We start from the raw sequence: 19,167 nt of genomic DNA, 5'->3' as shown, positions 1-19,167 counted from the left end.
GGCTGCCGCACCGCGAAACCCTACTTCCGTGCGGCTTGGTGCGGCGATAGGGCAGGGTGAGGAGTGACGACATGGGCCACGATTGGACCGAGGGGCTCAGAGCTAACGTCCTGGTAGACGATAGGTCAGCGGCGTCGAGCCGGTGGTGAAGTGTGCGCAGCCGATTGGCCACCGGCACGCAGCGCGCGGGGCCACGCCGTGATCTTATTGGCCAGTGGATGTAGCTGGGCCCCGCTTCGCGTCTGCTGGTGTCTGTGCCGGGGCGGGCGGCCGCGGACCCGCCTGTGAAGCGCCGCGCTCTCTCCCCGCCTTTCCCCCGGGCAAGGCGGGCCCGGCCGCGCCGCGCCATGGCCCTGGGCTGGCTCGGCCGTCTCTGCCTGCTGCTGCTCTGCCTCTGCGGAGAGGCCGCCGCAGGGTGAGTGTGCCGGGCCTGTGTCCCCTCCGCCGCGTCTTTGTGCTGGGCCGGCCCCCTTCTCCCTCCCTCCGGCTCAGCGGCCGCTTCGCTGACGGGACCTCAGTCTCTTCCTTTCCTTCTCCCCGCAGGAGGGACTTCTACAAGATCCTAGGGGTGTCCCGCGGCGCCTCCATCAAGGACATCAAGAAGGCGTACCGGAAACTAGCGCTGCAGCTCCATCCCGACAGGAACCCCGATGACCCCCGGGCGCAGGAGAAGTTCCAGGACCTGGGGGCTGCCTATGAGGTGAGGCCGGGACCTGCGGGTTACCCCTGCCCTGCGCCTGTCAGTGGGCATTACTACCTGCAGTGTAGGGCAGGTGTAGTGAGGGTTGGTGTAGCTGCAGGGGCAGATGAGGGGTGAAGCTGTGCACCCTGTTATAAGTAGGTCAGGGAATCTGAAGTCCTCCCATGCTGTGAAGGGTAGATGGGGGTTTGTGTTGGATGGGCTTTAAACAACCTCATCTAGTGGAAGGTGTCCCTGCCTGTGGCAGGGGGCTGTAACTGGATGAGCTTTAAGGTCTCTTCCAACCCATTCTATGATTCTGTGAGCACGAAGCTGAGATTGGCCAACAAGTAGTTTTGTGAAGCTTTATCGTATAGCTTTCAGAGGAACAGTAAAGGAGCCCTTCTAATAAGGTGCAGGTGCAATCCATTGTTCCACTGTTACTATATTAAATTTCAGGCATTGTACCAAATACAAAACAGAGATGGAGAGGCTGCCAGGTTGATTACAGAGTTCCTTCTGTCAAAGGACAGCAGAAGACCTTAGCTTACTTAGCCAGAGGAAAGTGAGGGCAGCAACCTAAATTCTCTGGTATTTATTAATAGCTCTTTGAGGAGGGAATATAGCTGATGCAACCCTGAGTATTGGCACAGGAGCAAATATGTGCATGTTTGTGAGTAAGGCTGAGCTGATAGGAGATAAAAGAGCAGAAAGAAAACACATCTAACTTTACTTTTGTATCAGACCTGAACCTCTTTTTAGTTCAGAGTTACGTATTTAAACAAATTGGCTGAACTATCACAAGGAAGCCAGCGAACATAAGGAATTTTTCTGTGGACAGAAGTGTTTATTACCTGTCACTTGCAGCATCTGGAGATTGATGAATGTGTTTTACTTCAAAGCTGTGAGCTCAGTGTCACTGCTGAGTTGGGATCTTGTCACATTGACAGTATGCATAGGAAGCATTTCCCTACCTCTTCCCTGAGTCCCAGGTTATTTCTTTGCCATAGTAACAGTTGAGAGTACTCCTTCTATTAAAAGCAAATGATTGTAAAATCAAATCAGCAGGGGATGTGGTGGCAGAAGGAGCTGAATATTGATTATGAGCAGTGACTGAGCCTGTTTTCCCCTAACCATGGTGTTATTGAAGCACAACAGCGTCCTTGTTCAACATCAAGTGTGGAGCATAGACATATAGAATGCAACATGCTCTCACTGGATGCTGGTAAAATTAAACTAGGAAACCTCCCTTCAAAGTCTTCAGCTGGAGGCTGATGCATAAGAATGTTGAAATCCAGTATTGACATAAGTGTGCTTTTAAAATAGGTTTGGAAGGAGTAACGTTTTGATGTCCTGCAAGGTCTTTGTTTCTTTGTTTAGCAAGTACAGCTTGCACATCCTTTTGCTAAAGTGGCTGCTAAATTCAGGGTGTTGATTTGATTGTTTCGGGCAAAAGGGAGGTAGAATTATGTGTATGTTGTAACCTAAATGAAGGTGCTTTGTGCCATAACGCAGCAGCCTCTGTAGTAGTACTGCTCTTCAGGGTTTGGCTGGCTGCCTATCTATAGCAAAGTCTTCAAAGAAAATGTGGAGAAAGTAGGTTAATTCAACTGCTTGGTCTCTCATTTTAATAATAGCTTAGGTGATTTCCACCCTGCAGCTGTGTGGTGTGTGCACAGTTGTTTCAGTAAGAAAGAAGAGGGAACTGAGACTACCCTACTTCAGCAGGCATATAAGGAAGCTGGAGAGGGACTTTTCACAAGGGTATGTGGTGACTGGACAAGGGGGAATGGCTTTAACCTGACAGAGGGGAAATGCTCTTCACTATGAGGGTGGTGAGGCCCTGCCACAGGCTGCCCGGAGAAGCTGTATCTGCCCTATCAAGGCCAGGTTGGATTGGGCTTGAAGCAACCTGCTGTACTGGAAGGTGTCACTGCCTGTGGCAGGGGGCTGGAACTTCAAGGACCCTTCCAACCCAAGCCAGTCTGTGATTAGTCTCAGGATGGCTTGAGGGTGGTTGGTTTTTTTTTTCCCCTTAAAGCTTGTCCACTATAATTGCTTTGCTGTCAAGGCAACCAAATGTAACAACCAAGGAGTCTTGAAAATGTGTTCTTAGACTTGTGTTCTCCAACAACTTTGGAAATGTGTGGTTTAATACAAAATAGGACAAAGGGAGAATTTAACTCATCTACTAGATGATGCTAGTAAAGTAATTTGGGTTTTTTTCTGTGTTGTTAGCATTTGCCATCAGTTACAATTTCAGGCTGGTTTTCATCATTTAGCCAGCTTCTCCACCTGTTCAGTTGCTTCTCAATTTGTTTTCACTCCTCCTAGCCTTTTGACCTTCCTAACTGTAGTCAACAGGTGAAGAAGGCAAAGGAAAACTAAATCTGACTGGAAACTTCTGGATCTCTGCAGGAGAAAAGAGCAAAGATCAGTGTTCAGGAATTAAAATTGTAGTCCTGAAAGTTGTATGTGTTGGGATGTGTTATTTTGCCTCAGTACTGAAGTTACTTCTAACTTCTGTGGCCCTTCTGAATGAGGGCCAGCATTCAAGCTGGTGCAGTTACTGTATTTGGCAGGTTCAGCTTGGTGGACAAACTTGCCATCACTGCCGTGAAATAGTGGCTGGAGAAATACATATTCTGCATGCTTGAAGAACAAACTGAGAAACAGGGGTGGCATGCTTTATGGGTTTGGGTTTTGGTTTTTTTTTTTCAGTTTGCTGCTTTGCAGGAACTTATTTGAGTTATTCCTTCTGATTCTTTCTTTAATTTGTAAGAAAACTCAGTGTTACTTTAATTTTCTGTGTTACTTCTTCTGATTGAATAAAAAAACTTATTTTTTATGGGTTTAACTGATAAATGTTTAGCTTTTCTAGTCCAGTGCAGCAAGCAAGTTCTAGCCAGTACTTCTGTAATGTAAAGCATTGCTGCTTGTCCCCCAGTGAAGAGCACGGCTGAGGTGCTTCCTCTCAGAGCCTTATTCAAGTAACTCAGCTCAGCTGTGGGTGAATGTCTTGTCTGCTTTCATGTCGTTGCCAGGTGCTGTCAGATGAGGAGAAGAGGAAGCAGTATGATGCATATGGTGAGGAGGGATTGAAGGATGGGCACCAGAGCTCTCATGGAGACATATTCTCACAGTAAGGAGATTTTGCCACTTCAGGCTGTTTTACTGTTGGGGCTTTAATTTTGTGATGCTTGTGCGCACATCTGACGTGGGCAAATTCTGCGTTAAGGTCTTTCACCCAGTCTGGTGGCACTGATCTGAATCAACAGTTGAGAATTTGAGGAAATATATTTACAGTGGATATCCCATGTGCAGTTTTCAGTTATCTGTCATGCATCAGTCCTCGCTTCAGAATCAGTGAGTGGGAACCAATAGTGTCTTGATGTTTAACCTGTTGTCACAGATCACATATGCACTTTGGGTCACTTTTTTCTTCTGCAAAGTAATGCTGTATTGAGTTAGAGTAAGTTTTAGAGCAACTGTAGAATTTGGATCAGTAAAATCTGAAGGCACTTGCATGTTACTGAGGCAGAACCTGATTTTCTGTTTAAGGCCCTGTCATGGTTTAAAACCAGTCAGACAGCTCGTTCACTCACTCCCCCCCTTCTTGCCCTCCCCATACTCCCAGAGGGACGGAGAGGAGAATCAAAAAGAATGCAACTCCCATGGGTTGAGATAAGAACAGGTATAACACAAGTCACTACTGCTGCCATCAATAATAATAATGATAAAGGAAATAAGGGAAGAGAATACAACACCTCACCATCCGCTGACTGATAACTCACCTAACCAAGCACTGACCGATACCTCGTCCAACCCAGCAGTCCTAGCCCTTCCGGGTAACCCTCAGTTACATCCTGGGCATGACGTGCTGTGGTATGGAATACCTCTTTGTTCAGTTTGGCTCAGGTGTCCTGTCTCTGCTTCCTCCCAGCTTCCCCTCCTCCCTGGCAGAGCATGAGGCTCAGAAAGTCCTTGGTCAGGCTAATACATCATTGTTACCAGCTCTGTTCCCAGACTGAAAGTCAAAACACAGCGCTGCACCAGCTACTAAGAAGGAGAAAAAATGACTGCTACTGCTGAACCCAGGACTGGCCTCTTTGGTTCTGCTAGACACACAGTTACTAGAACAACTCTTGAAGTTGCTCATCTCGGGTAATCCCTCTGGGTGAGATCTCACACCATCTTCTGGTCTGTTTTGAGGAAAAATACAGAGACTTGCTAGGAAGTTTTTTCTCATCCCTGCCCCTTGTCCTTAAACTACTGAAAAACAACCTGCTAGCATTGACCTGAAATGCCAGAGGTGACATAATACTCGGAGGTTGTGCCTTATGGTGATGGTTTCAGTGTAATGTGGAGAGAACTTCCCTTAGGCAGTGGTCAGATTTTGAAGTGTTGTTCAATTCCTGCTCCAAAGTTGATTTTCTTTAGTACAGAAATATCTTCCAACATGACAACTTTGTTTGAAGGCATTAGTTTGTGTTCTGTAGGAGCAAAGAAAGGTATCTGGATTTACTGTGGTGCTTTGCACTGTGAGAAGGCTGTTCACTAGTGGACTAGAAGCATTTGCCAAGCACCATGTTGCTGCTGCCTTGGATGGCTCTCTCTTTCAGAGCCTTGTTTGATGAGAATTTCTTCCTGAACTAATTGATGTGCTTTTACTGCAGCTTCTTTGGGGACTTTGGATTCATGTTTGGAGGTAACCCTCGCCAACAAGACAGGAATATTCCCCGAGGAAGTGACATAATCGTGGACCTGGAGGTTACACTTGAGGAGGTGTATTCGGGAAACTTCGTAGAAGTAAGTTTGGTTGCCTGTTGGTCTGTCCAGTGTGTTCTCAGGTTTGAGATGTCTGGCCTGGCCACCACTCAGAATGATATCACATCCCAAAGAACAGAACTTAAATAGGTGCTCAGTTTCTCAGTATTTTGCAGTGACAGTGAAGGATGTTATGATGCTGTTTGCTAGTAGTTAACTGAAGAAACAACACACTCATCTTTGCCATCTGCCATTCTCTATAAAATAATGCTCCTTAAGATAACAGCTTATTTATTTGCTGCTAGTGACCATCTGTAGCTTGTTTGTATTTCAGTAGCCCAGTTGGAAAAAGTGTAAGTGGTTTTTCTGTAGAATTTATTGATATTTGAGGGTCCATTCATAAGCCTTAAATTCATGTCATAATTCTTGCAGAACGATGTTGAGGATTTTTCATAGTCTCTCTATGTGGCCAAACATGTCACTGCAAATTGCTGGGTTATGTGCTAGGTGAATATATGGTGGCCCTTTAATTTTTTGGTATTTGTTTTAAGCAAGCTACGTTTTTGGTGCTGACAATCCCTGCTGCTTTGCATGTTAGAATATGTGATGCTTAAGTTTGAGTTTCTGGGTAAATGGGGAACTCCGAATAATTTTGCCCATTGGTTACAATCACCACCTTGTCCTGCACAAAGTGTGAGGTTTTTCATTCTAGCTTTACCTTTTCTATTTAGAAAGGTGTGCAGGAAAAAGAAATGGGAATAGTGGTGTCCTAGAGAGGTTTTTCTGGTATTTAATGTGTGATCAGCAAGAAGCACAAGATGAAAGCTGTTGTCAGAATGTTTTACTGAGGCCACTTGGCAAGTGGATTGTAGAGGCAGCACACGAAACCAAATTATTTTCAGGGTATTTGAGAAATCCAGATGCTTGTGGAGACCTAGGGGTGTTGCTGGCCTGTGTGCTGTATTGACCTCTTCCTCTTTCTTGCAGGTTGTCAGGAACAAGCCAGTGGCAAGACAGGCACCTGGCAAACGGAAATGCAATTGCCGGCAGGAGATGAGGACCACCCAGTTGGGTCCTGGACGTTTCCAAATGACTCAAGAAGTCGTTTGTGATGAATGTCCAAATGTCAAGTGAGTTGTATGCTCTTTAATGATATATGGGTGTTTATTCAAAACCTACCACTAGAGGGAGGAAGGCGCCTGTACTACCAGTAAGATCCGGGGTGAAAAACTTAACACAGGTTTCTCATTTCCAAGGAGCCAATCCTTACTCTTAGAGTCGAGCTGGCAATCTCTATTAGAAGTAAAACTCCCCAGTTTGCTCCTTCAGCCTCTTTTTCCTTGAACAATCAGTAATACTACAGTGGGAGTTCCACAACTAAATATTAATAAACAAAGTGAGAGAAGCCCAGAGTTTCCAGCTGGGAACAGCTGGACATAGAATACTGGCATAATTGCACATCCAGTTGCTGTCCTGTGCATTTAGTGGCTTAACCTTGCCTTCTCTGGTAGGTGTCAGCACACAAGAAAGGCAACACTCACCCTCCAGTTCTAGATGTGTTACCCCAGTAACATAAGTAGGTGCTGCTACCTAGTGTTGGAAACTTAGTGCCTGGCTGCTCTTCCCCTTTGCAGGCTTGTGAATGAGGAGCGAACGCTGGAAGTGGAGATAGAGCCAGGTGTGAGGGATGGTATGGAGTATCCCTTCATTGGTGAAGGTATGTATTTGGGTACTGCCCTGCTGCTCAGCTTTGTCTTGCTCCTTTCCTGTCATGCAAAGCTGGTCTGTGTGGCAGTCAAAGTGTCCAAGCCCTGCTTTTCATAAATGATCAGTACATGTGGTTTTAAGTGCTGCGTCTTCTGTGTGCTGCTGAAATCCAGGAGCATATTCTCTGATAAGTATGGAGAACACTCCAAGTTCTACTCCCTTTGCTGGTACTGAAGGTGTGCACAAAAAGAAAATAAAGCAATATCTACATTTGATGTTTTGGATAACTTCTGAGTAGAAGCATCTGTGCTGGGCTTGAGTATGTGAGGGAATGTCTCTGCCCAAGGAGGCAAGTCCTTCAACAAGTGAAGGACATCGTTAGCATGCAGGCAAGTCTTGCAGAGCAGTATGAGCTCATTGCGGCAATACTCAAAAGTCCTCAGCTGTTTAATAGCACATCTGTCTAAGCAGGGTTTTAGTCATGTAAAGATCAACTACTTGTTTTTTCTCCTAACATGTGAGCTGAAAATCTCTTGTGTTTAATATACTACTTGTTTCTTCAGTTGTTACTAACTAGCTCCTTTAAACAGAGCTTTTCCCTTCACAGGTGAGCCCCATGTGGATGGGGAGCCAGGTGATTTACGCTTCCGAATAAAAGTCCTTAAGTAAGTAACTGGCCTAGCTAGTCTGCTTTTTCTGGTTACTATAAAAGGAAGCTTGCAAGCAATTTTCTGGCCAGCATTGCCTGCTTGGCTAGTATGTATCTTGCCCTTCAGCAGAGTTGGTGCAGCCAGGGGTTTGTTACTCAGGGCTGTGCAGGATGTTCAACCCTGCTGATGCTGAAGTAGCTGGATTCACCATTGGTAAGATGCTGTTATAATTCCACTTTTATTTGGCTTGAATGCTGGCGTGCATTAGTGGCTCCTGTGTGAATCACATGAAAAATCTCATTTTTCCATAAACATACTATCTCCCTATTGTAAGGAAATGCACTTCTAAGATTGTTGTGTGAGTCACAGCTTCTTGACACGCCTTGCCACTCATTGCCCTAGAAATAGAAAAGTTATTTGGTAGTACATAGCACACACAGGAAAATGAAGCTAAATTTAATTCCTTTTTCACTTCCTCTCTGATTTGTGAGTTCTCCAAACTCATAAACAGAGGGGAAGAAGCTAGAGGACCTGTTTTCCCTATTTGGAAGAAGAAAAGTTCCAATGTTTTTTATTTCCACAGGCACCCAGTCTTTGAAAGAAGAGGAGATGACCTGTATACAAATGTGACAATCTCGCTGGTCGAGGCACTTACAGGCTTTGAAATGGATATCGCCCACTTGGATGGACACAAGGTGAGGCAACAGTTTGTGTTCTTGCTTTGTATTAAAAAAGTTTAACTGCAGGTCTTCTGTGCTGGGGGTTATCTTGCTCAGGGGGTGTGAACTGCTGGTTGTGTACAGAATCCCCTTGGCTAATGCCTTCCAGACAAATTTCCGTGGAGTCATAACAGGCTCTGCAAGGGCTGCACAGTGTGGTGCTCTGGTCCTGGCTGTCACAGCAGTTACTTCATCTGCTGTCTTCAGTGGTGTTAGTTCTGACACTAACACCACCTGGACCCATTGCGTATCACTGACTTTGGCAAAGAATCAGTATCATTGGAAGCTTTCCAGTGGGATGGAAAGGGCATTGATGTATTGGAATGCACACAGAACAGTAGTAATGTCCTGAAATTTCTTTTGTCTCTAGGTTCACATTGCTCGGGATAAAATTACGAAATCTGGGGCCAAACTGTGGAAGAAAGGAGAAGGTCTTCCAAATTTTGATAACAATAATATCAAAGGCTCACTAATAATAACGTTTGATGTGGAGTTCCCCAAAGAGCAGCTGACAAATGAGCAGCGGGAAGGTGCGTGTTTTCAAGCCTTGCCATGGCAGCAGGCTGCACAGACCTCTAGCCAAAGCTGATAAGACATTGGCACAACAGAATCAGGGCCTGCAGTGGTCAGGAGGGGCTCTCCTTTCCCTGTGCCCCTTGTACAACATAACACAGTTGGCCAGTGCCCTGTGATTAACTTCTCTTTCCCTTTGAAGCCAAGTGAACTTGGCTGCTGCAGTTGTAGGGAGCCAGATTAAGTTGGGATGTGCTACTGCTGGTATGTAGCACTTGGCAAATTTGCAGGTTCTTTGTTTTGTAGCTGGCCATCTGTCTGAACTGAAAGACTTACTGGGCTTAGCTTCTGCCTGCTTTGCTTCTGCTGGAATGGGATCACAGGCAGTTTTCAAGGCCCTGCTTCTGCTTTCTTAGGGGCAAGACTTGTGAAAATCCCTCTGCTGTCAAGGGTAAAGAGTCATACAGCATCAGAAGGATTGTTCCTCTCTACATTTCCTTCTACCCTAAGTGCTTTGTGGCTGTCTAGGAAAGACGGATGCAATAGAGATCTGCTTCTCAGCTTTAGTACTCAAATGAAAACTTGATGACCCATGTAGAAATCCCAAGATTGTCAAGGGATAAATATTGTACTCCTAGCTGGAAATTCCTGTTTGTTTCAGCAGCTTCTGTGGTAGGTTCACAAGGTTTCAGAGTAGGCATCAAGGGCCTTGTCTTCTGCTATAGAACAAAGAAGTTCCTGGAATATACCAGTACAGCTCTTTAGAAAACCTTAACCTCAAAACTTCTTCCTGCTGGCCAGGGCTATCATACTTTCTCCATTTTAAGTTACCTTTTTAGTGGATTCTGGCAGCTGTCCTGGTGGAGTGAGGTGTATGGGCAGCTTTCCTGTACACTTCAAGTGTGTAGAGGGAAGCCAGTCCCGGTGGGGGGGGGGGGGTTCAGCCCTGTGACATTTACTGTTGCATTGGCCATACTGTGCTAGCTACCACTTGGAGCCCAGTTGGTAGCTCCAGGGCTGACTGATGTTCTGTGACTCTGCAGCTGTTTGTCGCAGACTTCTGCAGTGAGGACCTTGCCTGTGGGCTGTGTTTTGAGTTCACTTGTTTTGTGTTTTGACCCCTGTGCTTTCCCGCTTTTGCTTCAAGCGTGTTGTGCCCAGTGAGGACTGCAGAGCACAGTGACCACATCAGTGTGGTCTCATTCCAGGATCTGCTGCCCTTCTGGAAGCTTTGTAAGGCAATGACACCTCTCAAACAGACCTGAGGTTATTCCAGCTGTTGCTCTTGGCAGTTTAGAAGAGGCAAGGAGCAGTCACAGAAGCCTCTGTCTTTGTCAAAATTGCTCACAGACCTTTACTGGTATCCTGGCATCAGAGACATGATGGTACTGGCATGAGGGTGTTCAGGCATGGGCCCTTTGCACATTTCACTCCCTCCTAAAGCAGTTCTATGCTCCCCAGGGGAAGGTGACTGGGTAGGCAGTCAGATGCATTTCTGAGTGCTAGAATATCTCCAAACATCCAGTGATTTAAAGAGTTTTGTGAGGGCGTACATCTATTCATGTTGTATGGCAGCAGTTCAGTGTACACATTCAAAGGAAGACTGTAAGCTTCAGGATTCAAAACATCCCTTTTTTTCTTATTGTTGGCAGTGGTCCTAATTTCTTATCTCATAACCATATGCACAGCTCCTGGGGCAGTCAGAAGATAACTCTTGACTTGGAGAGCACCACTCTGGTTAGCCTAAGCTTTAGAGTCAGAGAAATAATATGCTTTCTTTCCTGCCAGTGTGACATCAGGGAATTTATTGCCTATTGCTCAGAGGTCACTTTCTCTCTTTGACATTTCTCATTCATCTTTACTGATGCTTGTTTATAGTCTGTTTTGGAGCTTTGGATTCCATGCTTTAACTCTGGAGTGCCCAGAGAGCACCAGCAGGCTCAGCAAGTGTCCAGGTTGTGTTGTAACCTGTAACCTGTTGGTGTCAGAATAATCTCAAGGTTGTCTCTAGTAAAAAAATGCCTGAGGTGCTGTAGCTCCTGGCTGAACATCAGGTACACGTTGACATATCCTGTGCAATAAGGGGGGTATCCTTCAGGCCAGCAGGCAGCTGCCTAGAGCTAGCTAGCAGGAAATGAGGTATGGGAATGGTCCTTCAGGGTTACTGGAGCACACCTTTCCCCAGCTATGGCTTTCCTTCCAAAGAGCTACATATCCAGTTGGCACTTCCTCTTGCCCATTAGCCAGGAAGTGACTTGGAGCCTCCTTTAGCTGTGGAGGGGAAGTGAACTTGTGTTGCACTCCCCTGGAGAATGACCTACCCTTAATGATTAGGGGCTCCTGTATAGGGGCTTGCTTTGCCCCACTGTTAGGGATATTTCTGAGCGTAGAAGAGTGTTCAGGATTCTCTGGCTGTCAAGCAAGAAGCATGAATAACTCTTGCCTGGCAGAGAGCCATCTCTTTTCCAGTTACTACTTCCAGAATAGTTTTCCAGTATTTTAACAGCTACTGTGACCTTTCTGCATGAAATCACTGGTCTTAAAGAACAGTAGTATCTATAGCCAGAATGATTGAAGGGTAGACAAGCAGGACAAGGTTTGCAGGGAAACGTAATATCTTTTAGCTGGATATGTTGATGGACTGGACCAAAAAACCCCTAACCTTTCAGGAATGTCACAAATTGATTCGTTTAATTGCCGATATTCCCTCCCCATGCCTGAGGACCTCACTTCAAGTTAACAACTATAACAGTATTTTCTAGGCAGCCTGATCTGACCTGTTGTACAAACCTGTACATTGTGATGCCAAGACTGGCTTCACTGCAGCAGCAGATTTAGGTCATTTGAGGCAGGACTGCAGTCCCATCTACTGTCATGTTGAGGTACAGGCCAGCTGCTTGTGTGGTTTGTTCTGGGAACATCCAGCAGCAGAATTATAGCAGTTTAACTTAATTTTTTTATTATTATTTGGAAGTTACCCATGGTGCGGGGAGTTTTCTCCTTTGTTTTGAGTCCTGACAGCACTTCCTCAGGCTCAGTGGTTTCTGGTGCTGGTCAGAGCAGAGATGCTGCCATGCCCTGAGGGATGCTGTGGCCAGGGCAGTGGGAGTCCTGGCAGTGTGTGTCGGGGCTGACTTTAATCAGAGGGGTCTCCCTCTTTATCTCTGGAAAAAACAGTGTAATACATCTGCTTCCTCTGTTTTGTGTGGACTTGTCCTTTCAGTAGCACTGCCAGTCTTTCCCTGAATATGCTGACCCCAGTAGATGAGCTAGTATCGTTTTAACGGCTGAGTCACTTATCCTGTTCTGCTGAAAATTTAATACTAACAGGACCTCAGAGCAGTCAGCTCCTTGAAGTGTTTTATGAATGTGGAAGGTGGTATTTGAAAAGTCATCTAAAATCCTTTTGAAACAGTGGGTTTCAAAAACCCTTAAGATTTTCAGGCCTTCAATAGGATCCTTAATCCCATAGATAAGTTTGCTTCTCTTTGTTGCCTTTAAGGATTGCTTCTAGTGGACAGTAGTGTCCCCAGGCACCACATACCAGTGTGAAAACCTGTTTTCTAGTTACTCCTGTGGATTTCTATAGCTGGCAAGTCCAGGACTCAAACATAGCCCTCCTGAGCTTGCTGCTAGCAGGTTTCTCTTGGGTGGCAGAGGGAGCCTTGGGAGGTAAGCTACATTAATTAGACATTGGAAGTACTTAGCAGGTTGTTTTTTGTTGCAGTTGTACTTTAAGATGACAGAATTGTTGTCAACTTCAACAGCAAAGCAGCACTGCAAGTAAGGTTTATCCCTTACAGAGCTGTGAGGAGCTTGAGTTTGTAGGAAAGGAGGTTTTGTCCCTGGAACCACTGGTCTTGTGTGGTCCTGAGAGTGCATGAAAGCCCTGTTACAACATCGCTAACCTTGGTCCTGTTTCTTCTGGTGGGGATGCTGAAGGAGTGGGAGTAAAGCTGTCACACTGCTGGGTTTGGGAGGATTTTTCTTATTTTTTTGGGTTGTTTTGTGATTCTCTGAGCCAGATGTGTAAATGCAGCGGGAACAGGAAATGCAGAGTCCTGTTTGTGCTGTGCAGTAATGCCTTCCTTTCTTTTGCAGGTCTCAAACAGTTGCTGAAACAAGGATCGGTGCAGAAGGTGTACAATGGATTGCAGGGATATTGATGTGTGAAAAAATGGGACTTACCTGACAACAGAAAGTCAAATTTGTTTGCAGTCTTTTCTCCTGCCCACTGTAGAATGGAAAAGAGGGAGGGTGGGACAATTGTTGAGGTATATATAATTCTTTTTCTTTGTCAATGGTGGAAGTGCTCAGATGAGTTGGGAGAAATGCTACCCTTTTCAGGATATAACTGGTGCTGCCTATCATGTTCCATGTCCTGGAACAGCAGAGACTCCTTGAGCAGAGGATTAAAAAAAAAGGTGGAGAAAGGAGTTTTAAATTCCACACAGATTGGAATTTCTGGTTTTTAAATATATTTTGATGTGACTTTTCTTGACCATCTCAACATATTTTCATAGCTTCTCCTGCTTTTTATGTCCTTTGTGTCAGTCTTTTTGGAGTTTGTTTTTTTTAATCCCAGCCCTTCATCCCCTTCCCCTCTGAGCCCAGAGTACGGAGTTTGTTCAGAGTCTGTGTTTCTGGGGCAGGAGTACAGGTGCTGGTGGGAGTGGACTGGCAAGAGAGGCTTCAGGGGCTATGTTAAGCCGCCCATACAGCTGGGAAAGCAGGGGAAGAGTCTCTTGCTCCTGTGGACTCTTAACTACCGAGTAGTCCTCTTGTCCCAGAAGCTAATGCTTGATTTTTGAATCTGAAGTCACAACAGCTAAGCAAAGACTCCTCAAGACTTCCACAGAAAATAATGAGAATGGCTCCTCATGGCCTTGGCTCTTCCTTGTTGCTCCCAAGTGTAACCATCAGCTTGTCTGGAAAAGTTCACTTACCTCCTGCAGTCTGTCCTCTGTGAGGACAGATGAAGCCAACAGCACAGAAATAAAGATGTTTTGAGTTGGAATGGCAAAATCTACCTGGTTTTATGTATTTCAGCCCTGGAACAGCTAACAGGGAATGGTCTTTTCAATGATCTAAGCTGTGAGCTGCTGTAAAGGGTGAAACTACAGCTGGTAATACCAGCAAAAGCTTTGTAGCTGCTTTATTTGAACTAGTTGAGAGTCTGGTAACCCAGTGGGAAGGTTCCTGTGCTGCTCTGGTTTCTGTCATGAAGACTCTGCTTATGTATCCTGATCAGAAGATGCTCATCTCTGCAAGTTCTTCAGGGTTGGTAGATAAACAATTTCTCAGAGATGCCTGTGTCAGGCAGACTTCTGCTTTACTGACAGGGATGTAGGCAGCAAGAGAAATGAGTTGGTGTAACACAGCATTCTGCTGCTTCCCTCTGAGCTCTTAGTAACTATAAAGTGAGATCCTTACAGCCTTGTACCTTGTGCCGTGCCTGGGATTTGGATGAGATCTGGGGTTTTTCTATATGGAGGTGTTTGCTGGGAGCAGCAGCAGCAGGACACTTGAGGTAGGTTGTTTTGTGGTGTTTGGTTTTCTTCATTGTGGACTTTAAGTAGCTCCTACATGAGCTTGGGAAGGGGGAGAGCAGCTCTGGCCCAGCCCTTGTGTGTGCCCTTGGTCTAGCAATGTCCCACCCAACCCTTCAGCGGGAGCTGACGCAAAGGAAGCAGCAACACCAGGAAGGTTTCCTGTTGGATGCTCTGTACATCTGCCTTGGCAGAGCAAAGTGGGGGCTTCGGGGTCAGCTGAGAGGGGGACAAGACAAACCTGGGATGCCAAGCCTTTGTTCTCAATGCTTGTCTTCCTCCAAATCTGTAAGTGTGAGCTTTAATCCCAGCTGAGGCTGAGTATCAGCCCACTTGATGACAGCCTCTTTGCCGGTGTGTGTAGGCAGCTCTGTCTGCACTTCCCTCCTTAGATTTGATTTCTAAGAAACCTCAGAGTTCAAAGAAAATCTCCATCAATATCCCTTTGCATGGGGCTGTTCCGTGTTGTTTCGGCCCCTCAAGGGTCTGTTTGATTGCCTTGCTGTTCCACTGGTGCACAGTCATGCTGCCAGTGCCCACCTGTAGCAGTAAAGCCAAAAGCTGGGATTTAACACCAAAGCCTCAACTTTCCAGGAGAAGGTGGTGTAACCTTTCCTACCTGCACCCCTAGCAGCAGGCAGTGCATTTATTTCAGGCATGAGTACTTGTTCCTGCTGCTGTTTTTCCTGCTAATTCTTTTCCTTCCTTTGGTTGTTTTAGTTTTCATTGTGGGTCTGCACTCCTGTGAGAGCTAGTGCTGTGCAGAACAAAAACAGTAACTGCAAAGCCCCGGCTTTTACAAGGGTGAGAATCAGAACAGGAAAGAAAGCCTCAAATCACAGCAAGCAACTCTGCTTCCTTCCTTTTCCCCCCTGGCTTTGTGCAGAGCTGGGGTCCTCCACCTTTCCCACCTTCAGACAGAACTTCCAGGATTTCCATGCTTTCTCTGCAGGCACCAGCATACACTAGTGCTTGCCAGGGTCTGGTTCAAATGCTTCCATCTGGTTTTGTCCACTTGCCTGAGAAGTCTTGTGCTGCTTGTGCATCATGGGGGGAAGTATTTGTCCTCCAAAGGGCCCCAAGATGTCTGGCTGGTGAGGGTGTGGGAGCTGTTCAGTGTCTGTGACATCCTGCGTCCTATATTTCAGTAACATTTAGCTGGTGTGAGTAAGTCCTAGCATGCGTGTACTCCATCGCATATAAATGCTTCCTAGGAGGCTTAGATGTTTACAGAATCAAACCAGTTGAGGCTGAAAGGGACCACTAGGGGTTTACCTGCTCAGGCATGGTCTCCTGGAGCACATTGCTCAGGATTGTGTCCAGGCAACTCTTGACTATCTCCAGGGCAGAAGACTCTACAACTGCTCTGGGCAACCTATTCCAGTGCTCAATTGCCCTTATGGTACAGAAGTTTTTCTTTGTGTTCAGGTGGGGCTTCCTGTGTTTTAGTTTATGCCCATTGCCTCTTGTTCTATACCCTGGCACCACTGAGAAGAGCCCAGCCTCATCCTCTTGACCCTCTCCCTCTGGATACATACACACATTGATCAGATCCCCAGAGTCTTCTCTAGGCTGAACAAGCCTGGCTCCCTCAGCCTTTCCTCACATGAAAGATGCTCCAGACCCTTACTTGTCGTAGTAGCTTTTTGCTGGACTTGCTGTAGGAGCTCTGTGTCTCCCTTGTACTAGGGAGCCCAGAGCTGGATGCAGTATTCCAGGTGAGGCTCCATCAGGGCAGAGCAGAGGGGGAGGACCACCTCCCTTGACCTGCTAGCCACACTCTTCTTAATGCATCCCAGGATGCACAAGAGCTTCAGCATTAGGTATGTGTGTCCTGAGGAGCCCAAAGGTGCAGTTTGTTTCTGAGGGTTTTAGCTATGCAGAAGGCCACTGCTGTCTTACTTCTCACTACAGCAAGTGGCACTGCTTGCATAGAGCATTCCTTTATCCCCAAGTCTGGTCAGGGAGTGGAAAAGTGTTTCTTGTCCATGGAAACTTCTCTGCAAGTACAGTGTTTGGTTTTCCTGTTGTTTTTACTTAAGAGCTTGTTATTTTAAAGTACTTATCTATGTTTGTCTAAACTTTTCTGCTTATGAGAGACAGGCAGTGCAGGGAGAGAGGAAAGAGGGCAGAAGTGACTGATGCTAGGATAAGATTGCTCTGAAGGCACATGTATTCAGGAGCACTGCAAATCTATCAGCTCAAACTGCTGAGGACGAGGGGGGGTCCCTGGCTGGGAAGGGAAGGTGGAAGTGATGATTCCTTCCTGGATAATGTGCTTTCTAGACAACAGCTTTGCTTTCTGCTCCTGTGGCAATAGCAGCGGATGTCTTGCTCAGCCCAAAGCCCAGGGAGGGGACAGCCCGGTTGGGGCAGGGCAGGAGGTGTGGCAGCACTGGTGGTATCCCACTGCCCAGAAGCTTCCGTTCATCCCTAGTGCCACGTAGCCTTGCTTGGTGTTGACTGTGGCCAGCAGCCAGCTTTCTCCTCCTGTTTCCTCTGGTGTGGTCAGGCACTCTGGGCTGGGAGGTGAGAGGAAAGGGAAGAGGGCAGTGATGGGTCCTGGGCATCCATACACCCTGTTCCCTTTTCCCTGCTGTTAAGTGTTTCCAGGGACCTGCCCACTCACTCTGAATTAGGATGCTGCTAGAGAGCAGATACCAAACAGCTTTCACCCCCAAAACTGTTTCCCCCAAAAAGCATCCCTAGCTCAGGAGGGCTGGCTGGAAGTGTTGTAAAGCCCCTCATCCCATGGAACATGGGTGAAAGGGAAAGCCAGTTCTCGGCACATCAGCATCATCTTACTCATTGGAACAATGTTCAAGGCTGGGCGTCTTATCTCAACTCTTATCCAAGCTAGCGATAGCAGAGCCGAGTGATGGAAACCATGTGGTGCATGGAAGGCCAAGCCTCATGCAGTGATCAGTGCAGATGACGAGGATAGTTTTCCCTGGGGAAGATGCTGCTTTGGTGTTAAAGCCTCTGAAGGGCTGTGTGTGGGCTTGTTGGCCCTCACGCAGGAAGCAAAACAAGTAGCAAACTAAAAACAACCCTCAGTTGACAGGATACACCGTTAAGTGTTAGTGTCTGTCCCAGGCTGTGGTAAAGGGCAGAATAGCTAAATCTGGGAGAGGATCAGCCATGCATGTGGCTACCAACAGCCATGGTGCACCTCAGAACAGTGAGGGATAGCCTGGCCATGTGTCCCCAGCATGGTGCTTGGGGCTAGGTATTGGTGACCCTGTGATGAGGCAGTTTGGGATAAGGAAGAGCAGTTTTGGGGCTGTGATGTGCTGGAGCAGATGCTATCACCATAACCCCTCTGCTCTTGGCCACTGTGTCTGTGTTGAGTGCAGGTGCGGGTCACCACTAGGGAGGTGGCACTGGGCTCGGGTGCATTGCCCATGGGCACAGCTTGAGATGAGGCTGTTCCTTAGGATCCAGCAGTTCCAGGGGAATCCCCTCTGCTGGCTGCTGCCTCATATCCTCATGAGCATTGACAGAGACTTAGATCAGCAGCCAAGTCTGCTCCTTTCTGGAGCTCTCTCCTGCTGCAACCAACATGCATAGGGAACTGGGGTCAGGAAAAAGGCTTTTACAGAGCTTTAAAGCAGAGACATCCTCATCTCTCCAAAATATTACAAGTTTCATAAGCAAAACAAGCCTGTTGTTCCAGACCTACCCAGTTTCTCCAGCCTGGGTCTATCCCCAGTGCCATCATCCCTGATGCCAGTCTGTACCCAATGACACACTTGGCATAAGAATCACTCTGTGTATTGGGACCACAGTGCAACATCTGCCTTCACATGCAGGTAACGGTGATGCCTCAAGTCCAAAAACCAAGGCAGAGCTGGGAATGAAGCAGTTTCTCCCTGCTGGAAGCTGGCTACAAGCATTCTTATCCCTTTGTGGGGAGCAAACCTATGTTGTTTAACCTTCAGCATCAGACCCTTGTCCCCTGATGCCCACAGCAAGGACTTGTAGTGCTCAGTCCACAGCAAAGCTGCTGGCCAAGGACACTTCTTCTGAGGCCAAGCAGTGACATCCGTGTGCCTCAGCCTTGTTTTGGAGTCTGTGACCTCTTGGCTGCCATTCCTCTTGTGCAAAGTTGCTGGCTGGAGGGTGGGGAGTGCCTCGGCCCCTGCCTGCCTGGCAGGGCTGCTTGTGCTGTGGCTGGGGGCCAGGGTGATGAGATGTGGTCTTTAGAGACCTTCTCCTCCATCCCTCCTTAAGGACAAGCACTATGTCATCTTCCCATCCCCTTTCTGCCCTGCACCTCTCCCCATCTTCCCCACTGCCCCTCCTTTCTTTGAGCTGCAGGGAAGGGTATTTAGAAAGGAATGAGCTGGAAGTTACTCCAGGAAAGCTCCTAGCTCCTATGCTGTCCCATGTTTCAGTGGCCCAAGCCAGCTCCTGCCTAATCCCCAGCCTTTCTTGCCTTTGGGGCAGCAGTGATGAGCATAAGAAGGCTGATGTGCTCAAAATCTCACTATGGGTGAAAGGGAAATGCAGCCAAGATTAATACTTAATGTAACCAAAGTCTAAACAGTCAGAGAGCTTTTATTTCTGATCTAGACTGCAGA

At 46.9% G+C, this 19,167-nt stretch overlaps 1 protein-coding gene across 1 annotated transcript; it reads left to right on the top strand.

The window, feature by feature from the left end:
- The first annotated feature begins 211 nt into the window (after positions 1-211).
- DNAJB11 (DnaJ heat shock protein family (Hsp40) member B11) lies at positions 212-13,531 on the top strand. The gene is made up of 10 exons (XM_061465224.1): positions 212-415; positions 544-700; positions 3,724-3,821; positions 5,356-5,488; positions 6,434-6,576; positions 7,081-7,163; positions 7,761-7,818; positions 8,387-8,498; positions 8,893-9,052; positions 13,137-13,531. The coding sequence occupies exons 1-10, from the start codon at positions 348-350 to the stop codon at positions 13,199-13,201; spliced, it is 1,077 nt and encodes a 358-aa protein (XP_061321208.1). The 5' UTR covers positions 212-347; the 3' UTR covers positions 13,202-13,531.
- Positions 13,532-19,167: the final 5,636 nt, after the last annotated feature.

The sequence above is a fragment of the Pezoporus flaviventris genome, unplaced genomic scaffold (assembly GCF_033815535.1).
Source record: "Pezoporus flaviventris isolate CSIRO_AGI_PZ_B2104156 unplaced genomic scaffold, CSIRO_AGI_Pfla_v1 ptg000040l, whole genome shotgun sequence".
In the NCBI taxonomy this organism is placed as follows: Eukaryota; Metazoa; Chordata; class Aves; order Psittaciformes; family Psittacidae; genus Pezoporus; species Pezoporus flaviventris.
The sequence above is the reverse complement of the archived record's forward strand: the minus strand, read 5'-3'. Positions and strand labels throughout refer to the sequence as shown.